The sequence below is a fragment of the Aureobasidium melanogenum genome (assembly GCF_000721775.1).
Source record: "Aureobasidium melanogenum CBS 110374 unplaced genomic scaffold scaffold_17, whole genome shotgun sequence".
Lineage (NCBI taxonomy): Eukaryota > Fungi > Ascomycota > Dothideomycetes > Dothideales > Saccotheciaceae > Aureobasidium > Aureobasidium melanogenum.
This window is the reverse complement of record NW_024470069.1, coordinates 281,579-295,212: the sequence shown is the minus strand read 5'-3', so window position 1 is coordinate 295,212 and position 13,634 is coordinate 281,579. Positions and strand designations below refer to the sequence as shown.

At 50.2% G+C, this 13,634-nt stretch overlaps 1 protein-coding gene across 1 annotated transcript; it reads left to right on the top strand.

The window, feature by feature from the left end:
- Window positions 1-249: 249 nt before the first annotated feature.
- On the top strand, window positions 250-13,298 carry M437DRAFT_53045 (dynein heavy chain; the record flags this gene model as incomplete). The annotated part of the gene is made up of 2 exons (XM_041022465.1): window positions 250-553; window positions 610-13,298. 2 exons carry the CDS (start codon window positions 250-252, stop codon window positions 13,296-13,298), a joined length of 12,993 nt encoding a protein of 4,330 aa, XP_040877974.1.
- Between the last annotated feature and the right edge of the window lie 336 nt (window positions 13,299-13,634).

Genomic DNA, 13,634 nt, shown 5'->3' with positions numbered 1-13,634 from the left:
AGATTCAGGGCGCGTCAAACACCAGCGAGCTACAATTCCATAGGCAGTCTACCAATCCATTCACGTCCATACCTCGATACGGCAGTCGCAAACAGGAAGCGACATAGCAACAGCCAGCTTGCGCCCTTTCCTAAACTTCTACATCTACGGCAACAATCCATTTTCACCATCGCACTTTCCGCGCACAGCACTATCCCATAAACGGCCGGTCTCTCATGTCGGATTTCCTGTCAACAGCACACAACTAAGATGGAGGACCCTTTGGTCCCGGCCACGAATGGTGCGGCCATTGGACGATCTGTATCACCAGCTCCGCCGCCCACTTCAACGATAGATCCACAGTTGATCATCTCGTACCTGGAGTCCGTCCTCCAAGTCACCCTAGGCGCATCGAGAGAGGAGCTACAAGCCAACAACAGTTTTTTGAGTCCGGACAACTTGCCAGAAACACTTGCGCGATGCCAAAGGTTCGCTTCCGAAGCTCAGGTTGCCATATACGTGCAGCAAGAGGCCCTGGATACTGCAGATGGCGTCCAGGGCGATGGCGACGCTCGTGAGTAACCGTCTCGCTTATTGAAAGCCTGCTCGTTGCTGACTGACTGCATCTAGTTGTGTCAACGCAATCCACTTATCTCCTTGATTCAAAGCTTACCTACACGCCATCAACCGCTTCGTGCGTTGCCATACTCAAGCGACCGGTGCCCATCCTACCAACCGTCCCCATCAGCAGCCAACTGTCTGTGATTAACCTGCCTGGCGCAGGTGCCTCCTTGTCCACCAACCCTAATGCTGGCTCTTCCACATCGCCATTTGAAGCTCTCCACTCCCTTGTACATTTTGCCTTAGCTCCCTACTTCGACGCCTGCACAAAAAGCCAAGAATCAAATCATGCGTATACCAAACACACGGATGCCGAGTCTCGTACTGGTATCCCTGGAGCAAAGAGGAGGATTGCCGAGCTTGAACTCAGTCTGCGGAATCTACAACAGAACATCGATGTGCCCGATCTGCATCTACCTATACACCCCGTAATTCAAGCTGCCGTCGACGAAGCTGCTGCTCGTGGCGAGAAGCCCACCTCAGCACACCTGCCACAGTCTTTGCTCACTGATGCTCACTTTTTGAACAACCTACAAGCAGCCGTCAATGGCTGGATCAAGGCTATCCAGGAAAGTACTCAGCGCTCCCGCGACCCTAGCACTGGTACGGCCATGCAGGAAAAGAATTTCTGGTTATCCATGGAATCTGCTCTGGACAGCATCGAACGTCAGCAGAATAGTGATCCGGTACGCCTGTCTCTTGACGTGCTCAGCCAGGCCAAACGTCATGCGACTGCTGTCAGTTTCCATGCGGATACTGGTTTCAAGGAGGCTGCCGACAAGGTGATCAAATACAACCAACTAATGCGAGAGCTTCCATTAGAAGAACTGCTTGCCGCTGCTACTCTGGTCAAGATCCAGGAAGCACTTGACCAGGTCTTTCAGCATATCAACAAGAAGCTGCGAGTGTGTGCATACCCCATTCGTCGTGCTTTACCCTTGGTCGAAGCCATTTCTGGTGACCTGGACACCAGACTTCATGAACTGCTCCATGGACGTAGTCTTATGCATCTCGACTTCCAGGAGTTCCAAGAACTGATGGCGGCGACAGATAAGATTTGGGACATCTGGGAGGAGAACTTCAAGGAGTTCGCCAATGCTGCAAGAGAAGTCATCCGACGCAGGGGCGAAAAATTCATCCCCATCAAGATCGATCCACGACACAAGCAGACCAAGGATCGCTTGAAATACATCAACACTTTCCGTGTCAACCACGAGCAGCTCCGTGACACTATCGCGAACGTTCTAGGCGAGGAACAGGACAGCGTCCACAACGATGGTGTTTCTGGCCCAGTCATCATCGAGGAGATGGGTGACGTCGATGCAATTGATGAAATCTCACAAGCGTATTCCGTCCTGAAGGATGTGGATGTTCTTGACGTTTCTGAGGAGGGTACTCGCATTTGGGTGCGTGCAGAAGCCACATACAATGAACGCACAGCACGCGTTGAGAATTCGATCATTGCTCGTTTGAGAGACCGTCTAGCACTTGCCAAGAACTCAAACGAGATGTTCCGTGTCTTCTCAAAGTTCAATGCTCTCTTTGTCCGACCAAAAATTCGATCTGCCATTTCTGAGTACCAAACGCAGCTGATCGGAAATGTGAAAAACGACATTGCCGCGCTACAGGAGCGTTTCATGCATCCGTATGGTCACACTGAGACACATGCTATGGCTCAGCTGCGTGACCTGCCACCTGTCTCTGGTGCCATCATCCGCACTCGTCAGATAGAGAGACAGCTAAATGCATATATGAGCAAAGTTGAGGACGTTCTGGGCAAGGACTGGGCTCTTCACGTTGAAGGTCAGAAGCTTCAAACTGAGAGCAACATGTTCAGGAAGAAGCTCGACGTCAAGCCTGTGTTCGATGAGTGGTTGAGAGATGTCAACCGCCGCCAACTCTCAGTTTCTGGCCGCCTGTTCGCTATCAGTCGCAATCGAGCCAGCGGCAACATCCTCGAACTGAGTGTAAGCTTTGATGCCCAGGTCATCACCCTTTTCAAGGAAGTCCGCAATCTGCAGTGGCAGAAGTTCACAATTCCTCACGCCATCAACAACACTTCGAAGGAAGCAAGACGTGTCTATCCTTATGCCGTCAGCCTGATGGAGAGTGTCAATACTTACGCTCAGACCATTAACGTGATTGACAGCATGCCTGAAGTTTCGATGCTTGTCAATGGCATTCGAAGTGAAGTGCAAGGCCTCATCGCGAAAGGCACTCCTCTGAAGTGGGACAGTTTGTCGGGTGCTTACGAAGTCAACGTTCGTCAAATACCTACTGGCTCCTCGGATCAAACGGAAAGTAAGCACGTCAAGTTCATCAGAGATTTTGCCAAGGCAATTCGTGATTTACAAGAGAAGACATCTCTGGTATCTTCAATCAACATCGCTGTACAAGCTGCGCTCACTGAGCTCGAAACATGTCCATACACCCAAGAAGCATTCAAACAACAGATTGATATCATCCAGAAGTCCGTCGATCAACTGAACTTAAAGAACTTCTCAAATCTCGCCCTTTGGGTCGCTGAGACCAACCAGAAGATCCAAGTTGTGTTGTTATCTCGTTTGCAACACGCTTTGAGGCAATGGATTGCCATTTTTGCCGCACTGAAGGACGATGATGAAGATACTGAGGACGTCGAGCAAGAACGTGATGTACCTCACTTCGAGCCCTGCATGCACGAGATGGCCATGCGCAATCAATCAATTTATCTCGATCCACCGCTCGAGAGTGCAAGAGCTACCTGGCTTCAGCACCTTCATGACTGGCTCAGTATCGTCTGCGGTTTGCCGAAGATTAAAGCCGAAAGATTTGAGATTCTTGGCTTCAATCAAAACCCTGTCGCTGCCACTTTCTCTGACCTGCCATTGCTATGTGTTGAACCTCTTTCGAACGCATATAATGCAGTGGAAGACAAAATCTCCGTGATCGGCGGTTATGTAGACCAATGGCTTCAATTCCAGTCTTTATGGGATCTACAGTCTGAGCAGGTGTACGAGTATCTAGGAGAAGACCTTGCAATGTGGTTGCAGCTTTTGCTCGAAATTCGTAAGAAGCGCGAGACCTTCGACACAACTGAGACCGTTCGCTCCTTCGACCATCTCACGATTGAATACGAACAGGTACAACTCAAAGTCAACGCCAAGTATGATCAGTGGCAACATGAGTTACGTACACAGTTCGCCCAAAGACTTGGCAACCGCATGTCTGAGGTGTTTGCTGCACTTCAGAAGGCCAGACAGGAGTTGGAAGGACAGTCGTTGGAAGCCAGCTCTACCGCCCAGGCTGTAACGTTCATCACCACCGTTCAACAATGCAAGCGTAAGGTTAAGGCATGGGAGCCTGAGATCAGCACTTTCCGCGACGGCCAAAAGACACTAATCAGACAACGATACCAATTCCCTAATGATTGGTTGTATGTCGAGCAGATCGATGGTGAATGGACAGCCCTCAATCAAGTTCTCGACCGCAAGAGCAAAGTCATTGAGGATCAAACCGATGCTCTCAAAGCCAAGATTGTCGCAGAAGACAGAGTTGTGGCTGGGCGTATCACTGAGATGACTGCCTCCTGGAACGACAGCAAGCCCGTGTCTGGTACCATACCACCCGAGGAAGCAGTATCAACGCTTGCAGAATTTGAGACTGGTTTCGCACAGTTGAATGAGCAATCAGAGATGGTCGCCAGAGCCAAGGAAGCGCTCAACCTACCGCCTAGTGCCGATTACGGTCTCGTATCACTCCTGGAGGAAGTTCAAGACTTCAAGTCTGTATGGGCAAACCTGAAGATGGTTTGGGATGGATTGAATGAGCTCCGCGAGCAACTGTGGTCTAGCATTCAGCCCAGAAAGCTTCGTCAATCTCTCGAGAAGCTCATACAGATGACCAAGGAGATGCCTAGCAGAATGCGCCAATATGCAGCATTCGAGCATGTGCTCGGTGTCCTTCGTGGGCTTCTCAAGGTTAACCCCATCCTTTCAGATCTGAGATCAGATGCCGTCAAGGAAAGACATTGGATCAAGATATTCAAAGCTCTCAAGCCATCTCAGCGTTACTCGTCTATTTCGATGACACTGGGCGATATATGGGACTTGCAACTTGGGCCTAGTGAGGTTATCATCAGAGATGTCATCACCCAAGCTCAGGGAGAGATGGCGCTCGAAGAATTCTTGCGTCAAGTCAAGGATACATGGCAAAGCTACACACTCGAGTTGGTAAACTACCAAAACCGTTGCAGGCTCATCCGTGGCTGGGATGATCTCTTTGCCAAGTGCAGTGAACATCTTAACTCTCTACAGGCCATGCGCCACTCGCCGTATTACAAGGTCTTCGAGGAAGACGCATCTACCTGGGAGGAGCGTCTCAACCGCGTTCATCTTCTGTTCGATGTGTGGATTGATGTGCAGCGTCAGTGGGTGTACCTTGAAGGAGTCTTCACTGGCAACGTTGACATCAAGACTCTTCTTCCGATGGAGTCTAATCGCTTCAACAATATCAACACCGAATTCCTGGCTGTCTTGAAGAAGGTCTACAAGTCACCTTTGGTGCTTGACGTACTCAATATTCCTGGTGTACAAAAGTCTCTTGAACGTCTCGCCGATCAGCTGAACAGGATCCAGAAGGCTCTCGGAGAATACCTTGAACGCGAGAGAGTTTCATTCCCTCGCTTCTACTTCGTTGGTGATGAGGACTTACTCGAGATTATTGGCAACAGCAATGACACTTTGCGCATTGCTAAGCATCTCAAGAAAATGTTTGCTGGTATCTCTGGGGTCGTTACCGACGAAGAGGCCAACATTACTGGTATCACATCACGAGAAGGAGAACAGGTCATGCTCAAGAAGATTGTCTCCCTCTCCAAGACACCCAGGGTCAATGAATGGCTAGGTGCACTTGAGACAAACATGAAGGAAACTCTTGCAGAGTCTTTCACCGACGCATTTGCTGCCTTTGACGGGCTTGCTGGCCAAGCCAACATCGATGGCTCTGCTTTGGAAGCTTTCATTAATGAGTACCCTGGTCAGATTGTTGTACTTGCTACTCAGGCGTGCTGGACAAAGTGGGTTAGCACCGCGCTCAGCGAAGGCGGTGCTTCATTGCCACAGCTGTTTGATCGGTTGGTGGAGGTCTTGCGCCTGCTCGCTGCTTCAGTCCTGGGCGACTTGGATGCTCTCTACAGGAAGAAGTGTGAGCATCTGATCACAGAATTCGTGCACCAGAGAGACACGGTGGAAAAGCTTATCAAAGCTGGTGCTGACTCTCCTACTCACCACCTTTGGCTGCTCTCGATGCGCTACGAATACCAGCCTGAAGCTGAACTGCTCGACCGCGTCCAGATCAAAATGGCGAATGCCGTTCTCGCGTATGGCTTTGAATACCTTGGTGTACCTGACCGCCTTGTTCGTACGCCATTAACAGATCGCTGTTTCCTCACCCTCACACAGGCCCTTTGCCAAAGACTTGGTGGTTCGCCATACGGACCCGCAGGTACTGGTAAGACCGAATCAGTCAAGGCTCTAGGTGTTCAGCTCGGTCGCTTCACTCTGGTCTTCAATTGTGATGACACTTTTGACTACCAAGCCATGGGCAGAATCTTCCTCGGTATATCGCAAGTCGGTGCCTGGGGATGTTTCGATGAATTCAACAGACTGGAAGAGCGTATCTTGTCTGCTGTCTCGCAACAAATTCAAAACATTCAGCTTGGTCTGCGCAAGAGCACTGGTGAACAAAAGGCACAGATTGAGCTTATCGGACGCCAACTTATCGTACATCAAAACACTGGTCTGTTCATCACCATGAACCCTGGCTACGCAGGTCGTTCGAATCTGCCCGACAACTTGAAGAAGTTGTTCCGCAGTGTTGCCATGTCCAAGCCAGACAAGGAGTTGATCGCCGAAGTCATGCTTTACTCTCAAGGTTTCTCACAGGCCAAGCCTCTCTCAAGACAAGTCGTTCCCTTCTTCGACCGCTGCGGTGCTGGTCTCTCGAAACAACCTCACTACGATTTCGGCCTTCGTGCCTTGAAAAGTGTCCTCGTCAGCTCTGGCGGCCTCAAGAGATCACGTCTTGTGGACAATGCTGGAGAGACACTCTCTGAGGAGATCGTGGAGCCTCAAATCATTGTACAGAGTCTCCGCGAAACCATCGCACCTAAGCTTGTGCGACCCGATGTCGATATAATGCGCCAAGTTGAGGATGAAGTCTTCCCTGGCGTACAATATGTGCCAGCTGAACTGGCCGACCTTAAGCAGGCAATCAGAGACATCGCTGCTGAGAACAAGTTGATTGCAACTGATTCATGGATGACCAAGGTTCTCCAGCTTTACCAGATCCAAAACATTCATCACGGTGTCATGACTGTCGGAAGCTCAGGCACTGGTAAATCTACCGCCTGGAAGACTTTGCTTGCTGCCTTGCAACGTGTCGACGGTACCGAAGGTATTTGTCACATCATCGACCCCAAGGTCATGTCAAAGGAAAGCCTTTATGGCAGTCTTGATGCAACTACACGCGAGTGGACCGACGGTCTTTTCACTAGCATCCTCAGAAAGATTGTTGACAATTTGAGAGGCGAAGACAGCAAGCGTCACTGGATCATCTTCGATGGCGATGTCGATCCTGAGTGGGTAGAGAACTTGAACAGTGTTCTCGATGACAACAAGCTGCTCACATTGCCCAATGGCGAGCGTCTAAATCTTCCTCCAAACGTTCGCATCATGTTCGAAGTTGAGACACTCAAATATGCCACTCTTGCTACTGTCAGTCGTTGTGGTATGGTCTGGTTCAGTGACGACACTGTAACCACTGAGCTCATGATCTCAAACCACCTTGCTGAGCTCCGCAGTGCCAGCTTCGATGATCTTGACGAGGACTCTATCCTCACTTCTCAGGCTGCTGCCGCAGTGGAAGCTGTGCAAAACCAAGTCGCTGATTTGCTTCAAGAACGTCTTGCATCAAATAACTTCTGTGCCCAAGCCCTCAGCGAAGCCAAGGGCTACAACCACATCATGGAATTCACAGAGATCAGAGCTCTCACCACGTTATTCTCTCTTCTACGCAAGGCCTGCAGGTCAATCATTGAGTATAACGTACAACACCCCGACTTCCCCCTGGAGCTCGAACAAATCGAGTCTTTCATGTCGAAAAAGCTTGTCCTTGGCCTTATTTGGTCTTTCGTGGGAGACTGCCCTCTGACCGACCGCAAGACTTTCGGCGATTTTGTTGCCAGTCTTGCCTCCATTGATCTACCACCCTTGGTAGACCAAGGATCAATGATCGACTATGATGTCGTTCTTCCCGAATCGCAGTGGGTTCCATGGTCGAACCAGGTTCCTTCCATTGAGGTCAACACTCATTCCATCACCCAGACTGACGTTGTCATTCCAACTGTTGATACTGTGCGCCACGAAGATGTGCTCTACTCATGGCTTGCCGAGCACAAGCCTCTCCTACTCTGCGGTCCTCCCGGATCCGGTAAGACTATGACTCTTTTCAGCGCTTTGAGGAAGTTGCCTACTCTTGAAGTCGTTGGCCTCAATTTCTCCAGCGCCACCAGCCCCGAGCTTCTAGTCAAGACACTCGAACAATACTGCGAGTACAGAAAGACACTGAACGGCACAACTCTTGCACCTACACAGATCGGTCGTTGGCTTGTATTATTCTGCGATGAGATCAACTTGCCCGCTCCCGACAGATATGGCACCCAAAGAGTTATTTCGTTCCTCCGCCAGATGGTTGAACACGGTGGCTTCTGGCGTACTGCCACAAAGACTTGGGTCAGCCTCGAGCGTATTCAATTCGTCGGTGCTTGCAATCCTCCCACTGATGCTGGCCGTACGCCTCTTGGTCTGAGATTCTTGAGACACGCTCCACTCATCATGGTCGACTACCCTGGTGAACTGTCTCTCACTCAGATCTACGGTACATTCAATAGCGCTGTGCTCAAGATAATCCCTTCGCTCCGTGGGTACTCAGATGCCCTGACAAAGGCCATGATTCAGCTGTACTCTGAATCGCAAAAGCGTTTCACTGCAGACATTCAACCTCACTATGTCTACTCACCTCGTGAGTTGACTCGCTGGGTACGTGCTGTGTACGAGGCGATCAAGCCTCTTGAAGCTCTCAGCTTGGAGGGACTAGTCAGAATCTGGGCTCACGAGGCCTTGCGACTCTTCTCTGATAGACTGATCGCCGAAAATGAAAGACAGTGGACTGAAGAAGCAGTCGACAGGATTGCACTCGAGCACTTCCCCAATGTTGATGAAGTCGCTGCTCTGCAACGCCCCATACTCTACTCTACCTGGATGTCCAAACATTATGAGCCTGTCGATCGCGAGCAACTCAGAGACTACTTACGCATCCGTCTTCGCCAATTCTGCGAGGAAGAGCTTGATGTGCCTCTCATCCTCTTCAACGATGTTCTTGATCATATCCTTCGCATCGACAGAGTCTTTAGACAGCCTCAAGGACATCTCATCCTCATTGGTGTCAGTGGAAGTGGCAAGACCACGCTTTCCCGCTTTGTTGCCTGGTCAAGTGGTCTGAAGGTCTTCCAGATCAAGGTCCATGGCAAGTACACGGCTGAAGACTTTGATGACGATCTGAGAAATGTTCTCAGAAGGTGTGGTGTTAAGGGCGAGAAGATTTGCTTCATCATGGATGAATCCAACGTTCTAGACTCTGGTTTCTTGGAACGTATGAACACTCTTCTTGCCAATGGTGAGGTCCCCGGACTCTTTGAGGGCGATGAATTTGCTTCTCTTATGACTGCGTGTAAGGAGGCTGCCCAGAGCAAGGGCCAGCTTTTGGACTCTCAAGAGGAGCTTTACAAATGGTTTACGCAACAGATTGTGCAAAACCTTCACGTTGTCTTCACCATGAATCCTCCTACTGAAGGTCTATCTTCGAAGGCAGCCACAAGTCCTGCTTTGTTCAACAGATGCGTACTCAACTGGTTCGGCGACTGGTCCGATCAAGCACTCTTCCAAGTCGGCTATGAGCTTACCCAATCTGTTGATCTCGACCGATCATCTTACGTCTCACCTGACAGCATCCCTGTCGCCTACCGCCAGCTGCAACTTCCTGCTTCTCATCGTGACGCTGTGGTCAACTCCATGGTTCATGTACACCACTCGATGCACAAGTTCAACGCTAGACTTCTGCGTCAACAGAACAAGACGACCTATCTGACTCCTCGTCACTTCCTCGACTTCTTGTCTCAGTTCGTCAAACTCTACAATGAGAAGCGTGATGACTTGGAAGAACAGCAACGTCATCTCAATATCGGTCTGGACAAGTTGCATGAGACCACCGTACAGGTCTCTGACATGTCGAAGAGTTTGACTGAGAAGAACGTGGAGCTGCAGACCAAGGATGCCGAAGCCAACGAGAAGCTGCAACGTATGATTGCTGATCAACGTGAGGCTGAAACTCGCCGTGCTGCATCACTAGAGGTTCAGAATGCGCTGGTCGAACAGGAGAGAATCGTCGCAGAGAGAAGAGAGGTGGTCCTTCACGATCTTGCCCAGGCCGAGCCTGCCGTTATTGAAGCACAGAAGAGCGTCAGCAACATCAAGAAACAACATCTGACCGAAGTGCGTTCCATGCAGAACCCACCTTCGGGTGTCAAGCTCGCTCTCGAATCTGTTTGCACTTTGCTCGGCCACAAGGCACCAGACTGGAAGACTATTGTGTCGATTGTTCGTCGTGATGACTTCATTGCCAGTATTGTCAACTACGACAACGAGAAACAGATGACCAGCAGTCACCGTATCAAGATGCAAAGGGAGTTCTTGTCCAAGGACGATTTCAGCTTCGAGCGTGTCAACCGTGCCAGTAAGGCCTGTGGACCTCTTGTCCAATGGGTTGAAGCCCAAGTAAACTATTCAGCCATCCTTGACCGTGTTGGTCCTCTCAGAGAAGAAGTCACTCAGCTCGAGGAGGAGGCCCTGCAGACCAAGGCCAACGCACAAGCAATCTTTGCCGAGATCAAAAAGCTCGACAACAACATTGCCACTTACAAGACGGAATATGCAGCTCTTGTCAGTCAAGTCGAAGCGATCAAGAGCGAGATGGCTCGGGTCCAAAGTAAGGTCGATCGCAGTTCGCGCTTGATCAGCAATCTGTCTTCCGAGCGCGAGAGATGGGAGAACTCCAGCAAGTCTTTCGACGCACAGATGGATACAATTGTCGGTGACGTCTTCCTTGCCGCTGCTTTCCTTGCCTATGGTGGATTGTACGATCAGCAGTACCGTAAGGCTATGCTTGAGGATTGGGCTTTCCAACTCGCGGCTTCTAGCATTCACCACAAGCCTCACAACCCAATGTCTGAGTATCTCTCTACCGCAGATGACAGATTGCAATGGCAGCAAAACTCGTTGCCTGTTGATGACCTCTGCACGGAGAATGCCATCATGCTTCAGCGCTTCAACAGATATCCTCTGATCATCGATCCCTCAGGTCGTACTGTTGAGTTCTTGCAGAACGAGTGCAAGGATCGTAGATTGACCGTCACAAGTTTCCTTGACAGTTCTTTCACCAAACAATTGGAGAGTTCGTTGCGTTTCGGCAATCCTATTCTTATCCAGGATGCTGAACACCTGGATCCTATTCTCAACCACGTTCTCAACAAGGAGTACCAAAAGACTGGTGGTCGTGTACTCATCCAACTTGGAAGACAAGAGATCGACTTTTCGCCTGCGTTCCGACTGTACCTTACCACTAGAGATCCTTCGGCAACCTTTGCACCAGACATCTGCAGTAGAACCACTTTCGTCAACTTCACGGTTACTCAGAGCAGTCTGCGCACCCAAGCCCTCAATGATGTACTCAAGTCGGAACGTCCTGATGTTGATGAGAGACGCACCAACCTCGTCAAAACCCAAGGTGAATTCAGACTGCGTCTTCGTCATCTCGAGAAGCAGCTTCTTCGCGCTCTCAATGAATCACAGGGAAATATTCTCGACGATGACAAGGTCATTCAAACGCTTGAGACACTCAAGAAGGAAGCCAGTGAGATTGCGGTCAAGGCTGCCGAGACTGACGGTGTCATGACAGAAGTGGAACGTATCACTATGTCTTACGATGTGATTGCGCAGTCGTGTTCTGCAATTTTCGCTGTGCTCGATCAGTTGCACCACATCAACCACTTCTACCAATTCTCGTTGCAATACTTTGTGGATATCTTCCACGCTGTACTCCGCACATCTAAGAGCAGACCTGCTGGAAGCCACGAGAATAGGGTTGACGCCATCATCAAGGAGATATTCATCAGTACCTACCGAAGCACGGCTCTTACTCTGCTGCAGAAGGATCGCATCACCTTTGCCATGCTTCTCGCACAAGCCTCACCCTTGAAGATGGACAAGTCTTTGATTGACAAGGTGTTGGATGAGGACCTGAAGGGCGTCGACTTATCGACCAATCCTGAGCTCAGAGATGAAGCCATGGCACGTGCATCATCCATCAGACAGTTCAAGGACAGTCTTAGTCAAGTACCTGAAGACGGGTGGAGCACTTTCTTCTCCGCCGAGTTTCCTGAGAAGAACGTGCCTGTGCTTGGACAGACAGACAACGAGCTCGACCGGAGACTTCTCAATCTCTTGCTCACCAAGATCTTGCGTGTCGATCGTCTTGTTCCTGCTGCTGAAGTATTCATTACATCTCTCTTCGGTGCTGCTATGCTTGACGTCAGTGATGATCTCAGCCGTATTGTCAAGGAAGTCACAGCTCACACACCCATCGCGCTTTCCTCATCACCCGGCTTTGACGCAAGTTACAAGGTCGATCAGCTTGTGGAGCGCACAGCTTCTCGTTGTGCGAACGTTGCCATGGGTTCTAACGAGTCACTGGCCAACGCTGATGCTGCTCTTGCCAACGCCGCAGCAACCGGCTCATGGGTTATGGTGAAGAACGTGCATTTGGCTGCCCATTGGCTACAAAATCTGGAGAAGAGGATCGATAGTCTCAAACCCCACCCTGACTTCAGACTCTTCCTGTCAATGGAAAGCTCCCCTAAGATCCCTGTCAATCTCTTGAGAGCATCAAGAGTCCTGAGTTACGAGCAACCCGCGGGTATCAGAGCCAACATGCGTGATTCAATGGCTTCACTCAAGGAAGCTGGATCTCAACAGCCTGTCGAGAAGGCCAGAGTGTATTTCTTGCTCGCCTTCTTGCACGCCGTTGTTCAAGAGCGTCTGAGATACGCACCTCGTCTTGGTTGGAGTGGCTTCTGGGAGTTCAACGACAGTGACTTTGAGTGCTCGATCTTTATCATCGATACCTGGATGACTACAGTCGCAGGCAACCGCTCCAACATTGCCCCTAACGCAATTCCTTGGTCTCTTCTGCGCATCATGGTCACTGAAACATACGGCGGCAAGATTGATAATGCCTCTGACTTCTCAGTCTTGTCACAGTTGGTATCATCGGTGCTTACTCCTGCTGCCTTTGAAGAGAACTTTGCTCTTCAGCAAGGTCTTACCGTGCCTAACGGTACCACGAAGAGAGACTTTGAGGCATGGATCAAGGGTCTGCCTGAGCGTGAGCCGCCTACCTACCTTGGTCTCGAGGCCAACGCCGAGAAGCTGTTGCTTGTCGCACATGCAGATGAGATGTGTGAAGGCTTGCGTCGTGTTATGGAAGTGTTGGATGAGGGTGAAGCGATCATGGCAGAGGCTGCCGAGGTGGGTGAAGTGGAGTAGATGGTGTAGCTCAAAGGGAGCGCTTTTTCTTTCATGTTGGTAGCTTTTTTCTGCTACCAAGTTGGTTTTGTATTTACTGTTCTCTATTTGCATTGCATCGGAGTTTTTGAGGGTTAGCGGTATCACAAATGTTCTTGAATTTCAATCCTTGTTCTTTCGAGATGTGCGCAGACAGTTGTGACATGTTTAGCAGTCATATGTTTCCGTCCCTCCTCCGGTATGCCGGAAAGGAGTATCTAGCCAATTCGTCTCTCACTCACAAGGATCGGTCAGAGATGGTGGAGCATGGAGGCAGAGATAGAGTTTGAGGTCTACAGCTGCACTGGATCAGTGACG